The sequence below is a fragment of the Pan paniscus genome, chromosome 5, assembly GCF_029289425.2.
Source record: "Pan paniscus chromosome 5, NHGRI_mPanPan1-v2.0_pri, whole genome shotgun sequence".
In the NCBI taxonomy this organism is placed as follows: domain Eukaryota; kingdom Metazoa; phylum Chordata; class Mammalia; order Primates; family Hominidae; genus Pan; species Pan paniscus.
In genome coordinates, this window is record NC_073254.2 from 124,861,645 (window position 1) to 124,886,950 (window position 25,306).

The following is a 25,306-nucleotide window of genomic DNA, read 5'->3' on the forward strand; positions in this document are numbered from 1 at the left end:
TATTCTTTATTCAAAAATTAAAAGATTCAAAATATAAATACTATCAAAGGAATGTATAATTTAATAAATAAAACTTAACATTTTCTGCCATGATTTCAAAACAACTGCTCAACAGTAACATAATTCTATGTTATCTCTACTTCTAAAATTAATAATGCTCCATTAAATAATGACAATTTGGTTAAAACTTTGGGATTTCAACAATCTCTTCAGCAATATCCCATACCACCTCCATGTGATTCAAAAATACATAAACTTATTTTTGCAAAGAAAGTGGTATGGCAAAATGGCCAATACTACTTTATATAAAATATAAGTCTAATAACAGGACAAAATGTTAACAGTAATTTTATCTTTGGGATGCAGAAGTGAAAGGACTGCTTAAGGCCAAGAGTTCAAGACTAGCCTGGGCATCAAAGCAGGACCCCACCTCTACAAAAAAATATAAAATATACTAGCCAAGGGTAGTGAGACACACCTATAGTCCCAGCTACTTGGAAGGATGATGCTGGATGATTTCTTGAGCCCAAGAGTTTGAGGTTGCAGTGAGCTATGATCATGCCACTACACTGCAGCCTGGGTGACAGTGAGACCCTGTCTCTAAAAAAAGGTTTTATTGGCCGGGCACAGCGGCTCACACCTGTAATCCTAGCACTTTGGGAGGCCGGCGGGTGGATCACCTGAGGTCAGGAGTTCAAGACCAGCCTGGCCAACGTGGTGAAACCCCGTCTCTACTGAAAATACAAAAGTTTTTTTTTTTTTTTAACCGCGATTATCTCAGAGTGCAAGGAATACAGGGAGTGCTCATTCCCTCTGTTACCTTTTTTCTTCCTTTCTGACTAGCTATCTAATTCTACAATGAACATACTAAAAGTATTTAAAAGAACATAACGAAAAACAGCTCTCCAAGAATGAACACATAACACACCTCAGCAGAGATGCTCCTAAGAAGTCCCTTAAAAGTCAGTGACAAAGGCTAGGGGAATAAGCTTCAAAATAAACAAAAGTCATAAACTTAAAAAGGAGAAGAGAGAAATATGGTAAGCCATAACTTATCTTAATATAGCTTAAAACTTTATCTCAAATCATTCTACACCTTCTTAATCCCTATAAAGAAGTAACACAGGCCAGGTGCGGTGGCTCACGCCTATAATCCCAGCACTTTGGGAGGCTGAGACAGGTGAATCACTTGAGGCCAGAAGTTAGAAACCAGCCTGGCCAACATGGTGAAACCCCACCTCTACTAAAAACATAAAAATTATCTGGACATGGTGGCGCATACCTGTAATCCCAGATACTTGGGTGGCTGAGGCACAAGAATCGCTTGAACCAGGAGGCAGAGACTGCAGTGAGCACAGATTAGACCACCTCACTCTAGCCTGAGTGACAGAGCGAGACTCTGTCTCAAAAAAAAGTAACTTGCAGAAACACTTGTACTACACTTTGCCTAACTGTCACATTCAATATCATTTTCTAAAACATACTTTTAAAACATCAGATGAAATTGATAGCACTTACTGCTGTAAGGCCTTCATTATTACAAATGTTGACATCAGCGCTATATTCTAATAATTTACTCATACATTTCTTCTGCCTGAAAAGAAAAAAGAGTCATGGATAACTGGTACTTAAAAAATATATGCAAATGACAATTAATTTACTGAAATATTAGCAACAATCAATAACAGCTGATGACATCATAACATCTTTATCTGTAATATCAAGCCATATCTGCAATATTTAAACAAACACTACTTGACACAAGATACAAAACTGCTTCTATGACTCAAAGATAACAGGATAAAACAATGACACAGTCAGGTTTTCATATCATTGGGACAAATCACATTCAAACTGTAGAGAAGTTTCTAGTATTGACTAAGTTCATGAAATAGTAATATTCATTGAAATATAACAAAATACAAGTCTAATGGAAGGGGAATGGATAGAGAAAAATGATGTCTCAACATTGTATCTTACATTCTTGACAGCAAAACATTTAAAACATAACACTAAGATGTTACAAAACCATACTCAGAATATCACTAAAATGCATGTCTATGCATCCCTCTACTCACTGGAGGGTGAGGAGGGGGATGTAGAGATTCTTTTTTTTTTTTTAAGTTATTTGTATTGTGGTAAAATACATATAAAATTTGCCATCATAACATTTTTTTTTTTTGAGACAGAGTCTTGCCAGGCTGGAATGCAGTGGCACGATCTTGGTTCACTACAACATCTGCCTCCCGGGTTCAAGTGATTCTCCTGCCTCAGCCTTCCGAGTAGCTGGGACTACAGGCGTGTGCCACCACGCCAGCTAATTTTTGTATGGGTTTTTTTTTTTTTTTTTTTTTTTTTTTTTTTTTCTGAGATGGAGCTGCGCTCTTGTTGCCCAGGCTGGAGTGCAGTGGCAGATCTTTGCTCACTGCAAACTCCGCCTCCCAGGTTCAAGTGATTCTCCTGCCTCAGCCTCCCAAGCAGCTAGGATTTCAGGCGCATGCCACCATGCCCAGCTAATTTTGTATTTTTAGTAGAAACGGGGTTTCACCATGTTTGGCCAGGATGGTCTTGATCTCTTGACCTCGTGATCTGCCCGCCTAGGTCTCCCAAAGTGCAGGGATTACAGGCATGAGCCACCACGGTGGCCCATCATAAACATTTTTTTTTTTTTTTGAGACGGAGTTTCACTCTTTGTTGCCCAGGCTGGAGTGCAGTGATGCGATCTCGGCTCACTGCAACCTCCGCCTCCCAGGTTCAAGCAATTCTTCTGTCTCAGCCTCCCGAGTAGCTGGGATTACAGACATGCACCACCACGCCAGGCTAATTTTTGTGTATTTTAGTAAAGACAGGGTTTCACCATGTTGGACAGGCTGGTCTCGAACTCCTGACATCAGGTGATCCACCCCCACCCCCACAAGCCTCCCAAAGTGCTGGGATTACAGGCGTGAGCCACTGCACCCAGCCTCCATCACAACCTTTTTTTTTTTTTTTTGAGACAGAGTTTCACTTTTGTTGCCCAGGCTGGAGTGCAGTGGCACAATTTAGGCTCACTGCAACCTCTACCTCCTGGGTTCAAGCAATTCTCCTGCCTTAGCCTCCCAAGTAGCTGGGATTACAGGCGCCCGTCACCATGCCCAGCTAATTTTTCGTATTTTTAGTAGAGACTGGGTTTCACCACGTTGGCCAGGCTCATCTTTAACTCCTGACCTCAGGCAATCCGCCTGCCTCAGCCTCCCTAAGTGCTGGGATTACAGGCGTGAGCCACCACACCCGGCCCCCATCACAACCATTTTTAAGTGTATAGTTCACTGGTAAATAGTCCAGTGAGTAAACAGTAATACATACAATACAGTGTGTATATGTTAAATACATATGTATTGTATACATATTATATAATAAATATAGTAGTAATATGAGGTTGGTGCAAAAGTAATGGTGGTTTTTGCCATTACTTTGAATGGCAGAGTATATACTATACATGAATATATTACTATTTATTCAACTAGATCATAAACATCTTCATACCATGGATTATATCATATTTCTTTAATCAACTCAGTAGTAAGCATAGCCAGGCTCATAGTAGCTCTCAATAAAACTTTGATTATTAATATTCAATCTTGTAAGTCAATAGCTAAAATTCTCATTGATTGAATAAAACTTTTTAGAAAAAAACAACTGACAAGTTACTTTTCTTGCTTTTTGTACTTGTAATGAAGTTAAATATCACTTAAAATTAGCATTATAATCAAAGAAACTGAAGAAAATAAAGCTCTGGGTAAACTTTTTTTTTTTTTTTTTGAGACAAGAGTCTCACTCTGTCGCCCAGGCTGGAGTACAGTGGCACGATCTCGGCTCACTGCAAGCTCCTCCTCCCAGGTTCACGCCATTCTCCTGCCTCAGCCTCCTGAGTAGCTGGGACTACAGGCACCCGCCACCATGCCTGGCTAATTTTCTGTATTTTTAGTAGAGAAGGGGTTTCACCGTGTTAGCCAGGATGGTCTCGATCTCCTAACCTCGTGATCTGCCCACCTCGGCCTCCCAAAGTGCTGGGATTACAGGCTTGAGCCACCACACCCAGCCAACTCTGGGTAAACTTTTAAGATAAAACATTTACAAAGTTCCTTTATCTAACACACTGTTAGGAAAACCTTAAGAAATAAATATTCAATAATCATGAGACCACAAACCAGACAGTCCCATTAAAATAAATACATTGTTTAAATGTGTGTTCGTGTGTCTATACCTATATGGGTGGATTTCTAAAACCTTTCAGAAGCCTATTATGGACCACTGGCCTAAGCCAATAATGCCAAAATAAATCATTAGGTAGGAATGAGCCAGGGAAATAGGCCCAAAAAAGTGTTTATGGTAGGGGTTGTTGAAGAAAAGCAGTAATCTATAATGCTTCCCCTTCCAAAAATGAATTGCAAAAGGTACAGGGAATGTAGGAGAGAAATATATCCTATCTTTCTATTGAACAACCATTATTACTATTTTCCAGGGTCTGAATAAGTCAAATCAACCCAATAAATAAGTAGCTATTTTGCTAACAGAACTAAAATATTATGTAACACATGGGCCCTACCCTTTATGAGCTCATAATCACCTAAAAAATAAAGAAAAACTCTTCTTTCAAAACTGACCAAAACACAACCTAAGAACACACAATAATTTTAAAGCCTCTCCTTCTAACATTCTCACATAAGCATGAGCAATGCTGAATCCCCCTGTACAAGGAAGCAACTATATTCCTGCTCAGATATTGCCCCAATTATAGGGAGCTTATGGCAACCCAAATTACATAGGGACCAGTCACCCAAGTGCTCTGTGGAAGCTTAATGGGGCTTCTTTTGGAAAGGAGGACAATCCAATACAGCACTAATGGCAAAGAGAAAAATGCTAAAGCAAGCCAAGAGAAATATAGCAGCCATCTGATGACAGCTGAGGGAACAAAACAAAAAGCTGGCCCCAAAACGCAGATTGACCAACAAAATGGGAAGAACTCTACTATGACTTCTACTTCAGTATGGATAAATGTGAACTCATAAAGAAATTACAGTAAAAAGCTATTTCTGAAAACATCAGCCACTACAGGAAGTACTCAAGTCACTTAGCAAACATTGAGCACCTCTAAGTTGTACAAGGCTTCCACTCAATAAATAATAAAAACCAAAATATTTAAGTATTGAATATCAAGAGTAATCTTTATAGAAACAGAAAAGTATCCAAATTAAAGACAGGGTCATGAATTCTTTTTATTCCTTTTCTTCTTGCTGAATAGCTATGTGAATCATGTAATATCTGCCATATTTCTTCACCTTTAAAATGTAATGGTCTTCAATCACTGTTGACAAAAGAGTGATCAAAACTATTTCTTTTCTCTGTGCCACTTTATTTGTTTCTGAAAAACAGTACATGAAAATTCTTTTCAGCAGACCAAGAACATCCTGCCTTTCAAGTCTAAGACTTATTTCTTGCTCCTCACACTGAAGTCTTATGACTAAGTCGCCTACTGAAATGACAGCAGAGTTTTTATCCCTGCTCTGCACTAATCTCTCCTTTCATTAACATAGTTGTTGAAACAGAGTACTGATATTTTTCTACATGTAACCTTTTCAAGACCTTTGTCAATACCCTATCAACACGTGGGATAATATACCTAGACCTGAGATCAATTCAGCAAGGGAATGAATGATTTACTCTATGACCTTGGGTGTGACACATTACAAGATACCTAACATGGCTAATTATAAAAACAACTGTTTAATCAGCACATTGTTACCTATGAGAACAGTGGACAATTAAACTGGCTCACATGCTAAATCAGGAAATGGAGCAGATCAGCAAGAGTCAAAGGACTATGCCCTTCCCCTGTCCAACCTAGGCAACACTATTGTTGTCTTTTTTGCTCTGTTTTAATCTTTATACGCAAAAATTTGGCCTTGGATTGATGTAATGGACAATTTTTAGCTCCATATCCATCTTATTAGGCAGTCAACTCAAATATCTAGAAGCACAGTTGAGAACAGGAAACAAAAACATCTTCAAGAGTAATTAAAAAAAAAAGACACAATGCATTTGTATACCGTGTCCATAGAGAAGTTTTTTGGGGTTTTTTTGTTGTTTTTGTTGTTTTGAGACAGAGTTTCCCTCTGTTGTCCAGGCTGGAATGCAATGGCGCAATCTCCACTCACTGCAGCCTAGCTCTCCCGGGCACTCAAGCGACTGTCATGCCTCAGCCTCCCAGGCTCAAGCAATTTTCATGCCTCAGCCTCCTAAGTAGCTAAGATTACAGGCATGCGCCACCATGCCTGGATTATTTTTGTATTTTTAGTAGAGACAGGGTTTCACCACATTGGTCAGACTGGTCTCAAACTCCTGACCTCAGATGATCCGCCTGCCTTGGCCTCCCAAAAGGCTGGGATTACAGGCCTGGACTCGGTAAAGAAGTTTTACAGTGTTTGAAAGTGTTTAGGCTGGGTGCGGTGGCTCACGCCTGTAATCCCAGCACTTTGGGAGGCCGAGGTGGGCGGATCACCTGAGGTCAGGAAATCGAGACCATCCTGGCCAACATGGTGAAACCCCGTCTCTACTAAAAATACAAAAATTAGCTGGGCGTGGTGGCACGTGCCTGTAATCCCAGCTACTCAGGAGGCTGAGGCAGGAGAATCACTTGAACTCGGGAGATAGAGGTTGCAGCGAGCCGAGACTGTGCCACTGCACTCCAGCCTGGTGACGGAGTGAGACTCCATCTCAAAAAATAAAAAAAAGAAAGAGTTTATAAAATATAAGTTCTTCAAGTCCTGAATCAAAAAATACTTATTTTCATTTTAAACATAATTCCAATCATTTTGGTCTGATTTCTCAGACTAAATAAAAACTAATGTTAGCACTAAAAGGAGTAAACTACCCTAGTATCTAGGAAGATTAGTCTGGTACAGCTCATTCACAATAATTACAAATAAACTGTGTACAATATATTAAGTCTGTGTATAATTCCATTAATAAAATTAGCTAAACAAGCAATTTGCAAAATGAGCCATGGAGTTAGGAGTGGCAAAAGATTAGCAGAAAAAAAGCACACTAAAATAGAGATGAAAATTATGCTTTTCAGAAAATACAATGTCACTATAATACAAGTAATAATGAACTTCCACATATATTTTCAAGAAGAAAATTAGTAAGAATCTAATAAATTAATAAATATGATAGCTATTTTTAAATTGAATATAATGACCCCAGATCCACTAATAAAGAAGAACAATATCATCAATAATATCTTTGAGATACAAAAAAAATATAGAAAATAAAATTTGCACCATTATTGTAGTTTTTCCCAAGGTAAATATCAGGGATGCGGGAAGAATCATCAAACGAAGGCAAAGTGCCTTGAATAACTGATAATACAACTTAAGCCACTTAAGAAAACTAAATAGTTACCCATTTCTTGCTGCCAAATGAAGGGGTGTACAGCCTGAAATATCTTGATAGTTAGGATTTGCTCCTTTCTTTAACAGCAAAACCAAGCATTCCACCGATCCACAACTAAAACAATATTAAAAGACAGTTCAGATACATTCAACATACAGCCATACTTGATGTAGTTTAATTAAAAAACAAAATATTCTATTAAACACAATTTTCTTTTTGTTTTTCAGACAGAGTCTTGCTCTGTCGCCCACACTGGAGTGCAGTGGCACCATCACAGTTCACTGTAGCCTTGACCTCCTGGGCTCAAGCAATCCTCCCACCTCAGCCTCCCAAGTAGCTGGGACTTACAGGCATGAGCCACCACAATTGGGTAATTTTTTTTTTTTTTTTTTCTGTAGAGAAGAGACCTCATTATGTTGCCCAGGCTGATTTCAAACTCCTGAACTGAAGCAATCCTCCTACCTCAGCCTCCCAAAGTGCTGGGATTACAGGTGTGAGCCTCCATGCCTGGCCTTAAACACATTTTTTTTTTTTTTCTTGAGACAGAGTCTCGCACGTCACCCAGGCTGGAGTGCAGTGGTGCGATCTCAGCTCACTGCAAGCTCCGCCTCCCGGGTTCATGCCATTCTCCTGCCTCAGCCTCCTGAGTAGCTGGGACCACAGGCACCTGCCACCATGCCAGGCTACTTTTTTTTTGTATTTTTAGCAGAGACGGGGTTTCACCGTGTTAGCCAGGATGGTCTCAATCTCCTGACCTCAAAATCCGCCTGCCTCGGCCTCCCAAAGTGCTAGGATTACAGGCGTGAGCCACCACGCCCGTCCATTTTTTTTTTTTTTTTTTTGAGACAGAGTCTTGCTGTGTCACCCAGGCTGGAAAGCAGTGGCACAATCTTGGCTCACTGCAACCTCAGCCTCCAGGGTTCAAGCAATTCTCCTGCCTCAGCCTCCCAAGTAGCTGGGATTACAGGCGCACGCCATCACGCCAAGCTGATTTTTGTATTTTTAGTAGAGATGGGGTTTCACCACGTTGGCAAGGCTGGTCTCGAACTCCTGACCTCAAGTGATCTACCCACCTCAGCCTCCAAAAGTGCTGGGATTACAGGTGTGAGCCCCTGTGCATGGCCTTTTAAACACATTATTTTTACCTATAATTTGATTTAACTTCTGACACAAACAGTAAACATTCTCTACTTTCAAGATGGTCCATTCTACTATGAAAATTATAAAGTATTTGAGAAATTCAAATACTTCAAAGAAACCATATGATACTTTCAACTTTCTGGCCTTTCATAAGCCAAATTATTCATGAACAATTAATTTCAACACATCTACCTAAATCCTGAAAAGAGGATAGGTACCAATTAGTTAACTGATTGATTACATACCAGGAAACTATAGATAAAAATCATTCTCCACCTATGTAAAAAATATAAAGCCAATGACTTCATCTGCAGACAGCATATAAAATCTCATATTGCTGGGATAAAAAGAAAATTTTGGTGAACTGTACCAGTAAGTACATCCAGGAAAGACAATCTCCATGTCTAACCTACTCTCATCTGATATAAAACAAGACAAGAGGGACATGAGATTTACATACAATCCCAAAGTTAACAGTTTAGAGACAGAACGGATAGCACACCACGCCCTCAAACAGGATAAAGAATTACTCAGCTGTCTGTTCTCATCTCTCCCCAGAAATATTGTGTGATAATGCTGTTCAAAGCTTACTGATCCTTGCCCTAGATCAGAGTTTAACTCAAAATATCTTTAGTCTTACTTTGCTGCAATGTGAAGCAAGCTTCTTTTCACACGTCCGAACGCATAATTGACATCAAATTTTGAATTTGATAGTAGTTCAGAAACAGACCTATGCCAAAATAAAAATGAGGAATCAACGTGTAAAAAAAGTTTTTAAAAACATAATAAATCAAGTTAACAACTCTTTAGCTGCTCTGTTTGTTTGTTGAGACAAGAGTCTTGCTCTGTCACCAGGCTGGAGTACAGTGGCGAGATCCTGGCTCACTGCAACCTCCACCTCCCTGGTTCAAGCAATTCTCCTGCCTCAGCCTCCCGAGTAGCCGGACTACAGGCGCATGCCACTACACCCGGCTAATTTTTGTATTTTTAGTAGAGAGGGGGTTTCACCAAGTTGGCCAAGATGGTCTCAATCTCTTGACCTCGTGATCTGCCCGCCTCGGCCTCCCGAAGTGCTGGGATTACAGGCGTGAGCCACCCCACCTGGCCTAGCTATTCTTCTGATTCTTCCAGTTTTGTCCCACACCCACCACAAAATACTGTACTATTCTCTTAGTATGTTAGCCAGCTCAGTATCATCCAAAAACCAAACGCCTTGACCAATAAGCAGGTGCTGAAGGTTTCCTCATCTGCCACTTGGATAATCCTATGTTACCTGCTCTTAGGACACACAACAGACTAAGCTGGCTTTAGCTTTCCTTAGATTCTTGAGAAACAAAGGGTGTAGGCCTGGCTGCTCCCCTTGCCAAAAGTTGAGCCTAGCTATATTAATTTTGGCCAAATAAAGAAAATCAGACAAAAAACATTTTTTAATTATACCAGGTAGGAAATTAAAAACAAAAAAAAATTTTTAAACTTGTTTCAAAATAGTTTCTCTTTACATTCTTCTTCTTATATCAAAAAATTCAATGGCTAGCCATGGCAGAGCTGACTGGTGTAAGTGTAAAGACCCCCTCACAAAGCCAAATAATTGTATTTCATATATGGCCCTGTAAAAGAATGTCAACACTACATCAATAAAAGGAACACAAAAGTAAGTAGCACATAAGGGAAATAAGTTGTCCCTCAGCCATAATCTTTTACTATAAAGATCAGTAGTGACCTCTAAAAGAAATCATGACAATGTACTTTTCTATGTGAGTGACCAACCAAATACTTAATATTTCAATATTCATTAAGAAAATCTATCATAAAATGTTACAGCTCATATAGATCTTGGAAAATCTTATTCCTTATTTCACACACACAAAATTATAACAGAAAAGTTAAATAACTTGCCCCAGAACAACATCTATGTCCAAACTGTCTCTGTGTGTGTGTGTGTGTGTGTGCGCGCGCGCGCGCACGCGCGCGCATGCGCAGGCATGCAGTACACATTTAGAACAATGTATGCTTCTTAAAAAGCAAAAATTTTTGAAACAAGCACTCACCTGTGTTGATCAGCCATAACCATTGGCATTAATGTATAAACAGCAGTTTCATTATCTGAGTAAAAAAAAAACAGAAAGAGTTCATTTATCCCCTACTTTGTCCAAGGGGTGATACTTAAGATTAGTTTAGAATTTTCCTAACTCTATACAAAAAGCGAAAAGGAGAGGAAGAAGGAGGAAAGAATAATGCAGAATACCAGAGGTATTTCAGAATTTACGATAGTGCAGAATCTTTCATCCCCTCCACTGCTTATCCCTTTTACATCATTACAAAAGAGCTTAGCTTCTGGATGTAAAAGGAAAATTAAAGACTGATTCTTCAGAAGGTTTTGTCCCATTATCCACCAAAAAACAATTCTCTAAGCGTAGTATGGTAGCCCGCGCATCATCATCCAAAAACCTTTCTGTAGCTTTAACAATTGAAATTTCTTTTACTTCCAAAGAGGTATTTATAGGCATCATGTTTTATCATACTTACATGTAGTTTGGGGGAATTTTAAATATATATGGATATTAAATATATATATGCTAAAATAATTTTAAAACCTTAAATATACACAATACTGGCTTCTTGTCAATATTATTACAAAAGAAATTAGTTTAGAAGCTTTTATGAAAGAGCACTGAAGTCTTCATTGTACTTACCACTTTACTCACAACATTTTTATTCATATGTGCTATGGTTTGAATGCATCTACCAAAAGTTCATGTGTTGGAAATTTGGTTGCTATTATGGCAGTGTGAAGAGGTGAGGCTTTGGGGAGGCAATTGAGCCATGAGGGCTCCTCTTTCATGAATGGATTAATTCTGTTAATCCAGGAGTGGGTTAGTTATAATGAAGTTCAGCACCCTTCCTCTCTCACCGTTCTGCCTTCCACCACGGGATGACTCTTACTCGATGCTGGTGCCACACTGTTGGACTTCCCAGCTTCCAGAACTGTGAGAAATACATTTGTTTTCTTTACAAATTATCCAGTCTGTGGTATTGTTCTATCAGCAGAAAACAGGCTAAGAGAGACCCTTTACACAATAAATTCACAAAAACATGACCCAAAAGGTTAAAAATCAACATCTATGATGCCATATTATACTTATGTACATTTTAGCTAGTGTTTTGAATTGATTTTTATATATTACTAAGGGTCATTTCTCAATTCAATGTATTTTGGAGGTTTATGTTTTTTAATAAATTATTTACAAAGATGAAACCCTGACAACCCCCACTCAGCCCTTTTAAAAGTTAATGCTGATGCTCAGTTAATAGGTTAAAGTTTAAGGAGAAACAGGATATTTACACAGTATCAAGTACCTCTCAAAAATATTGACTAATTACAAAGGAAAAAGAAAATGTATAGTGAAGAACCCAGCAGACACTATCTTAATCAACTGACAAAGGGTAACATCACCAAAAATAATATATGCTCAATATCATATAGTTCCTGATATGATCCACTGAAAAGGACACATCACTTTTGCAGTACAGCAGTCCCCACTTATCCGCAGGGGATACATTCCAAGACCCCGAGTCAATGCCTAAAACCATGGATAGTACCAAACCCTATGTATATGATTTTTTTCCCTACATGATAAAGTTTAATTTATAAATTGGGCACAGTAAGAGATTAACAACAATAAATAATAAATTAGGACAATTATAACACTATACTGTAATAAAAGTTATGTGAATGTGGTCTCTCTCCCTCTCTCTCAAAATATCGTGCTGTGCCTCCCGCAACTGAAACCTCGGAAAGCAAAGCTGCAGATAAGGGTGGACTACTGTTCTTGCCAAAAATGCATAACTTCAATCTAATCATGAGAAAATGTCAGAAAAGCCCAAATTAAAGGGAATTCCACAAAACACCTGATCGGTCCTCTTTAAAAGTCTCACGACCGTTAAACACAAAGAAAAACTAAAGAACTATCACAGTTTGGAGGAGACTAAAGAAACATAACTAAAGGCAATGTGTTATCCTGAATTGGATCCTTAAATGACATTAGTGGGAAAGCTGGTGAAATTTTAACAAACTCTGTAGTATAGTTAATAATATACACAAATGTTAATTTCTTATTTTTGACAACTGTACTGTGGTTGTACAAGATGTTAACCTTAGGGAAACGTGAGTGGAAGTTACATGGGAGGAACTCTGGGCTAATCATGTAAGTTTTCTGTAAGTTTAAAATTACTTTAAAAAATACTTTTTTTAAAAGGAGGAGGAACTGTCATACATTAAGAGTCTTAAGAGACACATCAACCATACGTAATATGTAGTCCTTATCTGGATAGTGATTCAAAAAAAAAAAAACTGTAAAAGGACATTTTTGAGACAATTTTTGAGATGAGGACAAACTGTATATGGACTTGGTATTTTATTTCAAGATAATACAATATTACTGTTAATTGTATTGGCTCTAGTAATGGTATTATAATTGTGTTTGAAAAACATAATTCATATGTTTAGAAATATAAACTGAGCTATTTATAGGGGAAATGGAAAAAAGTTATCAATATTCCTTCACATATTTGTTCATTATTTTACTGTGAGTGTATACATGAAAAACAATTTAGTCCTTGGCAACATTCACAAGTTCAGTATGCAGATGCAACAACTTTTTCACTATAAAAGTAAAATACTAATAAATCCTATTAATAACATTTAAGAACCATTATCTTAAAGGCACTTTTCTAAACACTTTGCATGTATCATTGCTTTTCTCCTCACAACCACCCTATGAAGTAGGTACTATTATCCTCATTTTACAAATGAGAAAACTGAAGTACTAGTTAAGTAACAAGCTGTGTAACAGTGGCATTATGTGGCTGATTCCAGAGCCTCTACAAATAATATATCCTGGCTGGGTGCAGTGGCTCACGCCTGTAATCCCAGCACTTTGGGAGGCCAAGGCAGGCAGATCACAAGGTCAGGAGATCAAGACCATCCTGGCTAACAAGGTGAAACCCCATCTCTACTAAAAATACAAAAATTAGCCAGGTGTGGTGGCAGGCACCTGTAGTTCCAGCTACTCGGGAGGTCGAGGTAGGAGAATGGCGTGAACCCAGGAGGCAGAGCTTGCAATGAGCTGAGATCGTGCCACTGCACTCCAGCCTGGGCAACAGAGCGAGACTCCATCTCGGAAAAAAAAATAAAAAATAAAGATAAAAAATAAAAAGATAATATATCCTACAATGCACCCAGTATATACCACATAACCAGAAGGTCTACAATAGAATACTATTCTTAATATGTAAAATAGACTCTGTTTTATCCTCTTATATTTCTTTTTTTAAATGCTGACTGCAACCCACTAATTGCTCTCAGAAACTACCAATGAGTCACCACCAGGAGTTGAAAATACTACACTAAGCCTCCCTTGGCATGACAACATTCTTTATCGTTCATATAATAATACATGTCCCAATAAAAATCTGAACTTCTAAACCATGAGAATTTCCATTAAGTCACCCCATAATAAAGTCATAAAAAAACACTTGTTATTTGTGGGTTTAAACTTAAATCAAGATAAACTTTAAATCAAGATAGTGCATAATTTTAAGTGAGCGTTAGTGAGCATAATAAGGTTCACAATGGTTGTATTTGTAAGGTTTTTATTTTTTAGATAAAAATTAGATTTACATCTTAAGTCACATCTAACCTAAAGAAAAAAGTAGGTCACATACATTAACAGGTAAGTATGAAGAAATAAATCTAACCACAACTGTGGTGCTAGAAGGAGACTATCCAAGAAATACTATACTAAGAAAGGACAGAATACAATTTGTTGCCAGATACTTCCTTGTCTACTCTTGAAGACACCTTCAGGATTACGTATGTAATTAAAGTCTCCAGGGTGACAAGAAAAGTTTAATCTATCACTTTATTAGACATGTTTGCCATTTTTATCACTACAGTTTCAAAACCCAACTGTTAACAAAAAAAAGGTGCTCAGAGTAATTAATTATATACAATTTCTCTTCAAACCATCACATGGAGTAATTTTTTTAAACACAATTATCCCAATCACATATGCTAAAATGGGCTCAAATTTTATTATTTTATTAAACAAACTGCATTCACTATATAGTAGTTCAAACTTTACATACACTAACAACATACACCTTCCTTTTATTTATGTGGTTTTTTTTTTTTGAGACTGAGTTTCGCTCTTGACGTCCAGGCTGGAATGCAGTGGCGCGATCTTGGCTCACTGCAACCTCCGCCTCCCAGGTTCAAGCAATTCTCCTGCCTCAGCCTCCCAAGTAGCTGGGATTACAGGCACCCGCCACCACATCCAGCTAATTTTTTGTATTTTTAGTAGAGCCGAGGGTTCACCATGTTAGCCAGCTGGTCTCACACTCCTGACCTCAGGTGATCCACCCACGTCGGCTTCCCAAAGTGCTGGGATTACAGGTGTGAGCCACTGCGCCCGGCCTCCAACTTTTAAACACTACTAAGAATCCATATCCCTAAAGTAATTTCTTACTCTTCACCTCTTTTTCTCTCAAGAATATTCCTGTGTTAGGCCTGCCTAGGAGGACTCAACTACCTGCACTCCATTACTTAGGGTAATACTCAGGTTTTCATCATCTCAAGGAAACATAGCATCCAACTCAGTTTATCAAACATCTATAGTTTCAACCTTTGCAACAAAATTAATTTTAGAGTACAAGCTGACTAAAAAGTTTACAAGTTTAATAGTTTGTTGTAATTAGATGCTTATTGATTACTGAATTCTAACAAAGCAAAAAAAATCTGATTATTTTCTAAATTTAGAGAGATCTCAGAGTTTCCATTCAGCCCTTAAAATGTAAGCACAAATGTGGATTTGTATCAGTAGGAATGTTATATATATATTTACATATATATTTACATATATATTTACATATATATTTACATATATATATTTACATATATATTTACATATATATTTACATATATATACACATTCCTATATGTATGATATACTTTAAAGAGCCAAGCTCAGAGAATTCAAAGACTCATCAGAGCTTAGAGACAAAGATAAATTAAATTCAAGGAACAAAATGAACAAATTCATTATAATCAAAGAAAAGCAAATGCAAACAAGATGCCATTTTTGCCTATGTGGAAAAGTTTTACTTTTACTAATCATACTCTAGTTTCTGGGCACTCTCAGACTGCTGGTGGAACTTTCCAAGGAGTAAGTTGAGAAACTGATATGTTGAGCCTTAGAAATGTATTGTAGATATTCTTCTTGTAAGAATTAACCCTAAGGAAGTATTTAGAGGCAGACTATGTCTTAAATACAAAGCTGTTTCTCATAAAATCAGTTTAAAAACAGTATTTAGATTCAACATTTGTTACATGCATCCTATGAAATTCTGAAGTCATTAAGCCTATTGAAGAATACAAAAAAAAACAACATTTGGGGCGGGGCATGGTGGCTCACGCCTGTAATCCCCCAGCACTTTGGGAGGCCGAGGCGGGCAGATCACGAGGTCAGGCGATCGAGACCATCCTAGCTAACACGGCGAAACCCCGTCTCTACTAAAAATACAAAAAATTAGCCGGGCCTGGTGGCAGGGGCCTGTAGTCCCAACTACCGGGAAGGCTGAGGCAGGAGAATAGCGTGAACCCCGGAGGCAGAGCTTGCAAGTGAGTCGAGATGGCGCCACTGCACTCCAGCCTGGGCGACAGAGTGAGACTCCGTCTCAAAAAAAAAAAAAGGATGTTTTCTAAACACAAAATAAAAGACTATATGCAACATGATTTTAACTTGTTAGGGAGGGAAAAAGAAATAACAATGGTAACACTGTTTATAACTGGATGGTGGAATGACATTTTTTTTGTTTTTCTTTATTTTCCAAATTTTCTACAATGAAACTATATTACTTTTAAAACCAAGTAACATTATCAAAGTCTTCTAAATCACATTTATGTAAAAAATATCGGGATTCAAACTAGACAATATAAATTATACATGTAGTCTTCATAAAGCTATACCAATAATTCGACTACGAAAAATAAGTAAGAGTAGCACTTAAGAAATGGATTCAAAGGTGGAAGTTGGAAAGAAAATATACAAAAAGTTGAAGCTAGAATCTAGTTACCAAAATCTGAATTCTAAATAGAGACTAGAGACCATTTTTTCAAGAAGATTATTCCCAGGCCAGGCGCGGTGGCTCACATCTGTAATCCCAACACTTTGGGGGGAGCAGGGTGCGGATCACTTGAGCCCAGGAGTTCAAGACCAGCCTGGGGAACATAGTGAGACCTCATCTCTATAAAAGAAAGGAAAGAAAATTATCGCCAAAGTACCCAATCCCACGTTTCTTTCATGACCGTCTGCCAAGGTCTCCTTCCCTATCCTACAAACCACCCAGCAGCAATTCAAAGAGAGTTTTGAAAAAGTAAGATAAAGTACTACAATTAAGAAAAAAGCTATTCACCAGCTACAACCTCCTCCCAACCCTTCTCTCACTTGGGCATAAAGAGCCAAAAGCTTCTTAGAAGCAGCACTGCTGTCTCCCATCACCACTAAAATGTCTGAATTCCTGACGCTGCAAACAAAACTGCTTATTTTCTCTCCTTGTTATTAGCAGAGTTTTACCTGTCCTGAGGGAACCCTGGCACGGTGAACTAAAAGTCCTGATCCTCAGGGACCATGCCTTATTCCTCTTTGCAGATGCGTCCTAGTTACCAGCTAGCCCACTCAATACTAGTCTGATGAATAAATGAAGAATGAAGGCAGGCATGCATATTAAAGAAAAACATATTGTGTTTACCCATACAGTACTTTAAGAGTACCTGTTTGATGTTTGACAACCCTTTGTTTGCCTGTTATCAAAACAAGGCAGTGCCCCACGTTTTAAAAAATAACAAAAATAAAAGCCCGCCTGGCCCCCCGATGCAGCTTAAAGTAAACACTATCTTTGGATCATCTCTATCCCCAGCTACTGTTAAATGACCCGCAATTATCATGTTTTCTGACTCCGGGTCTCGGGCCTCCGGCTGGTATTCCTGCCCCTTTGCCAAGACCCCTAATCGACAGACGTTGCGAGACCTTTGTCTCGCTCCTCCCAGCAGCGGAACCCCCACCAACCCAGTTTCCTCCCGAAAACTCCCACCTGCCGGGGTGGGAGCGTCGGGCCACGGGAGTTCGGGGCCCGGGGCCGCCTCTCAGCTCTGGAAAGTAAAAGTGGGCGTTTTCTCAGCTTTCAGTTAGTTTTTCCACCCGACCTTGACGCGGCCGGAGCTCCTGCCCCACTGGCCGCCCCCAGCCCCGCGGCCAGCCTGGCCCCGCGACCCGGCTCACCCTCGGGCAACTCCACGGTGCGCGCGCGGCGCAGCGAGCGCGTCAGGCGGTTGAGTTGCTCCATCGCTCTCTCCATCCTCGGCGCGCCCTCCGCGATCCTCCGCGATCAGCCGCCCCACCGGCGGCCTCCGCGCCCAGAGCCCTACATCTCGCCTGGGCCCGTCCAGCAGGCGGAGACGCGGGCTTGCCCCGGCTAGAGGACTGAGCTGCGAGGGCTGCCTGGGGCCACGTCCAGCGTCCGGGGTCCGGGCTGCTGCCGGACCGACCACCTACGGTACACCCGCCGCCGCCTCTGCTCGCGCCTTTCCTGCAGCCCCCGCCGCCGCGTCCCTCCCGGGCTCGCGTGGCCTTCTGGGAACTGTAGTTTCCAGCTGGCAGAACGGAGCGCCCTGGGCGGAGTCACGTTGGGGGCGCCCAGGCCACGCCAACGCGGGCGCAGGGCTGAGTATGCGGGAAGCCACGCAGCGACTGGGCGTACTCCTAAGTTCCTGGAAAGGCATTCTCACGCCCTGCTCCTCCTACCCTCGTCCAAAGTTGTACAGGAGCAGCTTCCTCCAATTCTATAACTTTACTATAAAACAGATTAGAAATTGGCACAATTGTTCTTAAATCCGTCACCACCTTTCTAGTACTGTATTAGTGCCTTTGTTTCAGGTACCCTACATGAACTGTTTAAGTATGGTATTTTCATATGTCAAACTTAAAGAGTAATAAAATCAAACAAATCCAAAAGCACAATATGCTTTTGTCTTCATTGTAAATAACTTGACAATAGCTTAATTAGTTGTTTTTCCTGCCGGGCGGCTTTATGAGAGCAGGGACATTTAATCTTGAACTGTGTTGTATCCCTGTATTTAACAAGGCACCTAGCACAAAGTTAAAGCTCTGGGGAAGATACGAATGATGACAACCTGAAAAAATTTTTTCATTTATTTGGTACAATGCTAAAGTGTCTATGTGATGACACAGCCTAGTGGGAAATCCAAAGGATTTGACTTTGTAAGTTACAAAAAAATTTGGATACCTACATTGTGGAAGAAATGAACTCAGTGGCGAAAAATCATATTCATAAGCTCTGCACAGAAGTTGAACACTTGAAACTTGAAACAACAGAAGTTGGAACTTGAAAAAATTAACCCAATCAAAGGGGTAAATGTGAGCCTGGCTAACACCAATATATCTTGGATATATTACCAGTGCCAAGATGATGCTGGAGTGAGAGAGAAACAAAAGGCTTGTCTTTTTCAGCTTCTCTTCCTCAAAGAGACAAAGCTGTTCCTGAAATGAATGGGCACATGTACGTTGATGATGTATGTTGGCTGGCCAAGAGAAAGAGAGTCTCACCTGCCCATTCAGGATATGAAGGGGCAGATGGTGGTTGGCATGTGTTTTCCCTGCCAGTGCCGTCCTAAATCAGTTCCAGCTAGTGACCATTTGTGCCAGTGGTGCCACAGGCTCGGGGAAGACCTCTGTAATCTTCACCTAATCAGATGATACCTAAACCAGTCTGGCAACAAGGTGGTAGAGGTCAAAGTTTCAAAAGAATACCAGAGGCTGGGCGCAGTGGCTCATGCCTGTAATCCCAGCACTTTGTGAGGCCAAGGCAGGCGGATCACTTGAGGTCAGGAGTTTGAGACCAGCCTGGCCAACATGGTAAAACCCTGTCTCTACTAAAAATATGTATATACAAAAATTAGCCGGGCGTGGTGGTGTGCCTCTGAAATCCCAGCTACTCGGGAGGCTTAGGCAGGAGAATCGCTTGAACCCGAGAGACGGAGGCTGCAGTGAGCTGAGATCCTGCCATTGCACTCCAGCCTGGGTGACAGAGCGAGACCCTGTCTCAAAAAAAAAGGAAAGGAAGAAAGAAATACCAGACGTTATGGACCAGTCTAGCCCAGGCTCAACCGTTTGCAACCTGGCTTCAACTAAAAATGTTCCAGTCTTGCTTGGCCTCTTATGCTATTCAAAAAGTCAGGATTCCCACTGCTGTACAGAAGTTGGCCCCTCAGCTTCTCTCAGCTGCTGTTATCACCATTGCTCTCTAGGCTGTTGCTCCATATAAATTACCTCCAACGTCCTGTGAGGACCAAGCCTGGAGTTTGTGGGCAGGGGTAGGAGCCCCCAGCAGCCTCCATGGTGGGCATTGCATCTCATGCTGGTCACTGTTCACCACAGGAGCAGAAGATAATGGAACAGGTAATGCTGATGTAAATTGTCAGTTCCAAATTCTGCAATATGATGCAGTCTCCCAATAGCTCTGCTTCAAAATGTATAAAGCTGCAGTACTACTATCAGCTTATCACCTCCTGTCCAACAGAACTTTCTACAATGATAGAAATATTCTATAATCTGCAATGCCCAAAATAGCATCCACTAACCAAATGGGGTTACTGGGTGCTTGAAATGTGGCTGGTGCAACTGAATTTTAAATTTGTATTAAAGTATAAGTAATGAAACTAATTAAGTTAAATAGCTGTATGTGCCCTGTGGTTACCGTATTAGACAGGGCAACTTATCACACCAAGAAGAAAGCTGCCCAGGAGAACACCAAAACAGCTAAACAGCTTCTTATAGATTATTATTAGCTAAAGAGTAGATTTTCTCACCTGTCACCAACACCAAAAACATCAAGTGGAAGTTTCAAAAGGGCACTTTGTATCATAAGTTCCATTAACAAAAGCGTAGAGTTTTTCACTAATGATAACCCAGGTTCTTCTGTGGCCCAGACAGTTTTAACTTTCTTTTTTGTATATCTGGTATTTTTTTCTTCCTGGAAATTGGTTTTATTGAAGATTCCCAAGCATTAAGGGAAAGAGAAGAGAAAAACAATCTGTTCAACAAAAGGCAGGAAATGGGTGGGAAGCAAAGAAAAATGGTCATAAAAACAAAACATAAAGTAGCGGTAGAAATAAATCTAAATATATCCATGGTCACAGAAAATATAAACAGAGTAAACTCAATGTTTACTCTAAAACATAGAGGTCTTAGACAGTGTGTTAAAGAAAAATAAAAATGGAGGCCACAGTTTAGATATACCCAAGTCCAACTGTGTATAACCACAAACCAAAACTCATCATCCTCATTTCCCCAAAACACCATCTGTAATAATAAACACAAAACGCAAGGTTTACATCCTTGTCAGCATGATTCAGTGAAACTAAGCCAATCAGCTATAGACAAATCAGCTTAAATAGTTTCCCTAAAAAAATTAATGTATAACAGACAATCATGAAAAAAGGCCAAAGTACTTCATCTTTACGCTTTATAAACTGTACGGGAAATGCAGTAAGGCAAGCTTCTCAACACTGACTCAAAATATCCTGGATCGCAATTTGTACTTGATCTGATTTATTTCTTACATCTGAAAAGATCAAATAAAACAGCTATTTGCTGTTTCTAAGGGACCACCATTTCCAAAAGGAAATGGAAAAAAGGGATACCATAGAAAATATTAGCCAAATAAATGTGATATAAAAATATATCGGGGTTCTCTAGAGAAACAGAACCAGTAGAATGTGTGTATATATATGGAGAGAGAAAGAGATTTATTATCAGAAATTGACTCACGTGATTATGGAAGCTAGCAAATCCAAAATCTACAGTTTGGACCAGCGGTCTCAATACCCGAGAGACCTGATGATGCCATTCCAGTCAAAGGCCAGGGCAGCTAGTAAGACAGATGAAGTCTGGAGGCAGTCTGCTGAAAAATTCCCTCTTGCTGTTTCTTCTATTCAGGCCTTCAGCTGATTGGATGAAGCCCACCCATATTATGGAGAGCAATCTGCTTTAACCAATTTAAATGTTCATCTCTTCCAAAAACACCCTCCAAGTTGGCACAGAAAATTAACTATCATGAACAATATTAATATCAGCAAAATAAATTTTAAAGGAAAAAACATTATTAGAGTCAAAGAGAGTTACCAGAAAGTTTATACTAGTCCTGAACCTACACCTAAAGACATAGACTAAAAATAAAGCTACACTTGACAGAATTACAAGTATAAGTTCCACACCATGGTGCTAGATTTTTCACACCCTTCGCTCTGAAACGAATAAAGCTAGCAGAAAAAGACAGTTAAAGATACAGAAGATTAAAAAACTTCAACTACAAGTCTCATTAAAGGGCACGTGTGAACATTCACTTCACTACTAATGAAGAGGGAATACACATCCTTTTAAAGCACATATATTACAGTTACAAAAATACAACGCATCCGAGTGCCCTTCCTCAGAGCAGTGTCACTGAGGTGGCAACTAGGAAGACCATGGCCAAAGCCAGGGTAGGGTAGGTTGAAAATCCCAAGAAATGGAGTGGACGGAGGAAGCTATCAAAGGAAAAACAAAGCAGACTGTAGGTCTGGAAGTAGAGGCAGGAAATGCAGGGGACACATAAGCCAGTAGAAGGGACTTTGGAGTTAGCAATGAGAGGCAGCCACGGGTCTCACTAAACTACACTTTCATCCAGTACCCATGCTACAGAATTTCTTAATCAAAGTGAAGGATCCTACATTTGTCCTGCTGGATTTCATCTTGATTAGTTTTTGTTGTTGTTGTTGTTGTTATTGTTGTTGTTTTGAGATAGGGTCTTGCTCTGTTGCCCAGGCTGGAGTGCAGTGGTATGATCTCCACTCACTGCAACCCCTACTGCAACCTCCGCCTCCTGGGTTCAAGCAATTCTTGTGCCTCAGCCTCCGAGTAGCTGGGACTACAGGTTAGCGCCAGCATACCCGGCTATTTTTTGTATTTTTAGTAGAGACGGGGTTTCACCATGTTGGCCAGGCTGGTCTCAAACTCCTGGCCTCTGGTGATCCACCCACCTCAGCCTCCCAAAGTGCTGGGATTACAGGCATGAGCCACCGCACCCAGCCTGAGGTCATTAGTATAACCTGAAAAGATATTGCTGGGTCCTGCATCTATTAATCAGTTGTCTGGTATCTTCTGTGCTGTGTATCATGTGCAGACTTGACAAGCTCCCTCTCTATATAGGGATTGAAGTCACAGATTAAAATGCTGAAACAAAAGAAAGCAAAAAAAAAAAAAAAAAAAACCTCATTGAAATTACAACCTAAAACTTTCCCAAATTATCTTTGATTCATTAATGGGTTCTTTAGGGGAGAATATGTCATCGCCTATTAACACATCTAACTGTCTGTGTACTGAAAGCCATTAGAAATGTTGTGTACAGGCTGATTGCGGTGACTCACACCTGTAATCCCAACACTTTGGGAGGCCAAGGCGGGTGGATCGCGAAGTCAGGAGTTGGAGACCAGCCTGACCAACATGGTGAAACCCTGTCTCTACCAAAAATTAGCCAGGTGTGGTGGCACGTGCCTGTAAACCCAGCTACTCAGGAGCCTGGGGCAGGAGAATGGCTTGAACCCGGAAGGCAGAGGTTGCAGTGAGCTGAGATCGTGCCCCTGCACTCCAGCCTGGGCAAAGACCCAGACACTCCCTCTCAAAAAAAAAAAAAAAGAATTGTTGTGTACCTTTTGATTCATTCAATTCACCTCTGGGCATATAGTCCAAAGAAACAACCTGAAATAGAAACAAAGATGTATAGATAAATATAATATTTATTTATACAGAAGTATTACTAAATTCCTAGTAAACAAAAAAACATACTGCCTGTAGGAGGGGAATAGAGATATTTCTTAAATAATGTTTTTCAAATAATTATGCTCATGGATATATAATTGTAAGTAGAGATAAGTGTTCTGAAAGGCTGGAAAAAACATTCTGTGAAAGGCTAGGAACATCTAGAGAGGATTTCCAAAGAAACAGACACTTAACCTAAGAATCAAAAGATGAATAGAAGGTATCTAGGCAAAGGAGCTAGGGTGATAAAGAATATTCTTGGTGGGGCGCAGTAGCTCACATCTGTAACCCCAGCACTTTGGGAGGCTGAGGCAAGAGGATCGTTTGAGTCCGGGAGTTTAATACCAGCCTGAGCAACATGGCGAGACCTTGTCTTGACAAAAAAATTTAAAAATCAGCCAGACATGGTAGCGTGCCTCTGTGGTCCCAGCTACTCCAGAGGCTGAGGCAGGAGGATCACTCAAGCCTAGGAGAATGAGGTTGCAGTGAGCCATGTTTGTGCCACTGCACTCCAGCCTGGGTGACAGAGTGAGACCCTGCTTGAAAAAAAAAAAAAAGAGGCCGGGTGTGGTGGCTCACACCTATAATCCCAGCACGTTGGGAGCCTGAGGCAGGTGGATCACTTGAGATCAATAGTTCAAGACCAGCCTAGCTAACACGGTGAAATCCTGTCTCTACTAAAAATACAAAAATTAGCCGGACATGGTTGCATGTGCCTGTAATCCCAGCTACTCAGGAGGCTGGGGCAGGAGAATCGCTTGAACCTGGGAGGCAGAAGTTGGAGTGAGCCAAGATTGTGCCACTGCACTCCGGCCTGGGTGACAAAGCGAGACTCCATCTCAAAAAAAAAAAAAGTGCTCAATGGAGAGAATGGAATTTGCAAAGATCCTATGGTGCATGAAATGTTCAAGGAATCTAAAGAAAGTTGTATTTTGGTTATGTCATTGAAAGTCAAGGAGCAAAAGGGAGTACACTACGAAATGGTGAGAGAGGAAGCAGTCCATGTGGGGCTTTGCTAGCCATGATAGGGCCTTTAGCATAAGAGCAGTGGAAAGGCATTAAAGGATCTTAAGCAAGTGGGAATAATATGATCAGATTTGTGTTTGGAAGGAAAACGTTTACTCCACCTGAAGGATGAAGAATGAATTAGATTGACAGTTGAATAGATAAGCAATAAATAGTTTGTGGGCTACTTACTATTTAGTCCAAAAGATGATTGTCTTTTGGACAGCATAGTGGTTATGTCAGTAGAGTAAAATGTTTTCAAAATAACATTGAGAAATATTTTTGTAATAAAATAAATAACACCTAATGACGGACTGCGTGTGGGAAATGGGAAACAGAAAATGGATTATGCAATTTTATGTATGATGGCACCATTCCTGGGAAAAGAGAACACTGAATAGAACCAGGTATGGAAAAGGAGATTGTGTCATGGAAAGTTTGAGGTGCCTTTGAGGTACTGAAGTGGAGATATCAAATAGATGACTCGACATACATGGCTATTCTGGGCTTACAATATACATTTGGAGATATAACTCTACAGATAGTGTTTGGAAACTAGGGAGATAATATAAAGTAGAAAAGAAGCATCAACTTGTTCAAGACTAATCCTTGCAGGTTGACCTCCCAAAGGGAGTTCGCTTCCTGAAGGGCTCAATTGTTCAGGCAGTCTGTCCTGGTAAAATATTGATAGTTGAACCAGGCTGTGGAATAAAAAGAGCAACAGAAAGGTAGCTGGAGTGGGATTGGGGTTGAGAGAAAGTTTTGGGGTTTTTTTGTTTTGTTTTTCCAAGTTA

The 25,306-nt window shown here is 40.0% G+C and overlaps 1 protein-coding gene across 10 annotated transcripts in view; it reads right to left on the reverse strand.

Moving 5' to 3' along the window:
• The window catches only part of HACE1 (HECT domain and ankyrin repeat containing E3 ubiquitin protein ligase 1), a 132,653-nt gene extending 114,019 nt beyond the window's left edge, over positions 1–18,634 (reverse strand). For 5 of the 10 annotated variants that reach the window (XR_004672101.2, XM_034962610.3, XM_034962609.3 and 2 more), the window contains exons 1-5: positions 17,913–18,634; positions 10,623–10,677; positions 9,215–9,304; positions 7,444–7,548; positions 1,519–1,594 (exon numbers count right to left, since the gene is read on the reverse strand). Coding sequence is in view for 5 of the 10 variants with exons in the window: in XM_034962610.3 (XP_034818501.1) it covers positions 1,519–1,594; positions 7,444–7,548; positions 9,215–9,304; positions 10,623–10,677; positions 17,913–17,988 (402 nt within the window). In the remaining 5 variants the exon portion in view is untranslated. Of the gene's footprint in view, positions 1–1,518; positions 1,595–7,443; positions 7,549–9,214; positions 9,305–10,622; positions 10,678–17,724; positions 17,882–17,912 lie in introns of those variants that run through there. The other 5 variants (XM_055113988.2, XM_034962614.3, XM_057302571.2 and 2 more) reach the window with 3 other exon arrangements.
• Between the last annotated feature and the right edge of the window lie 6,672 nt (positions 18,635–25,306).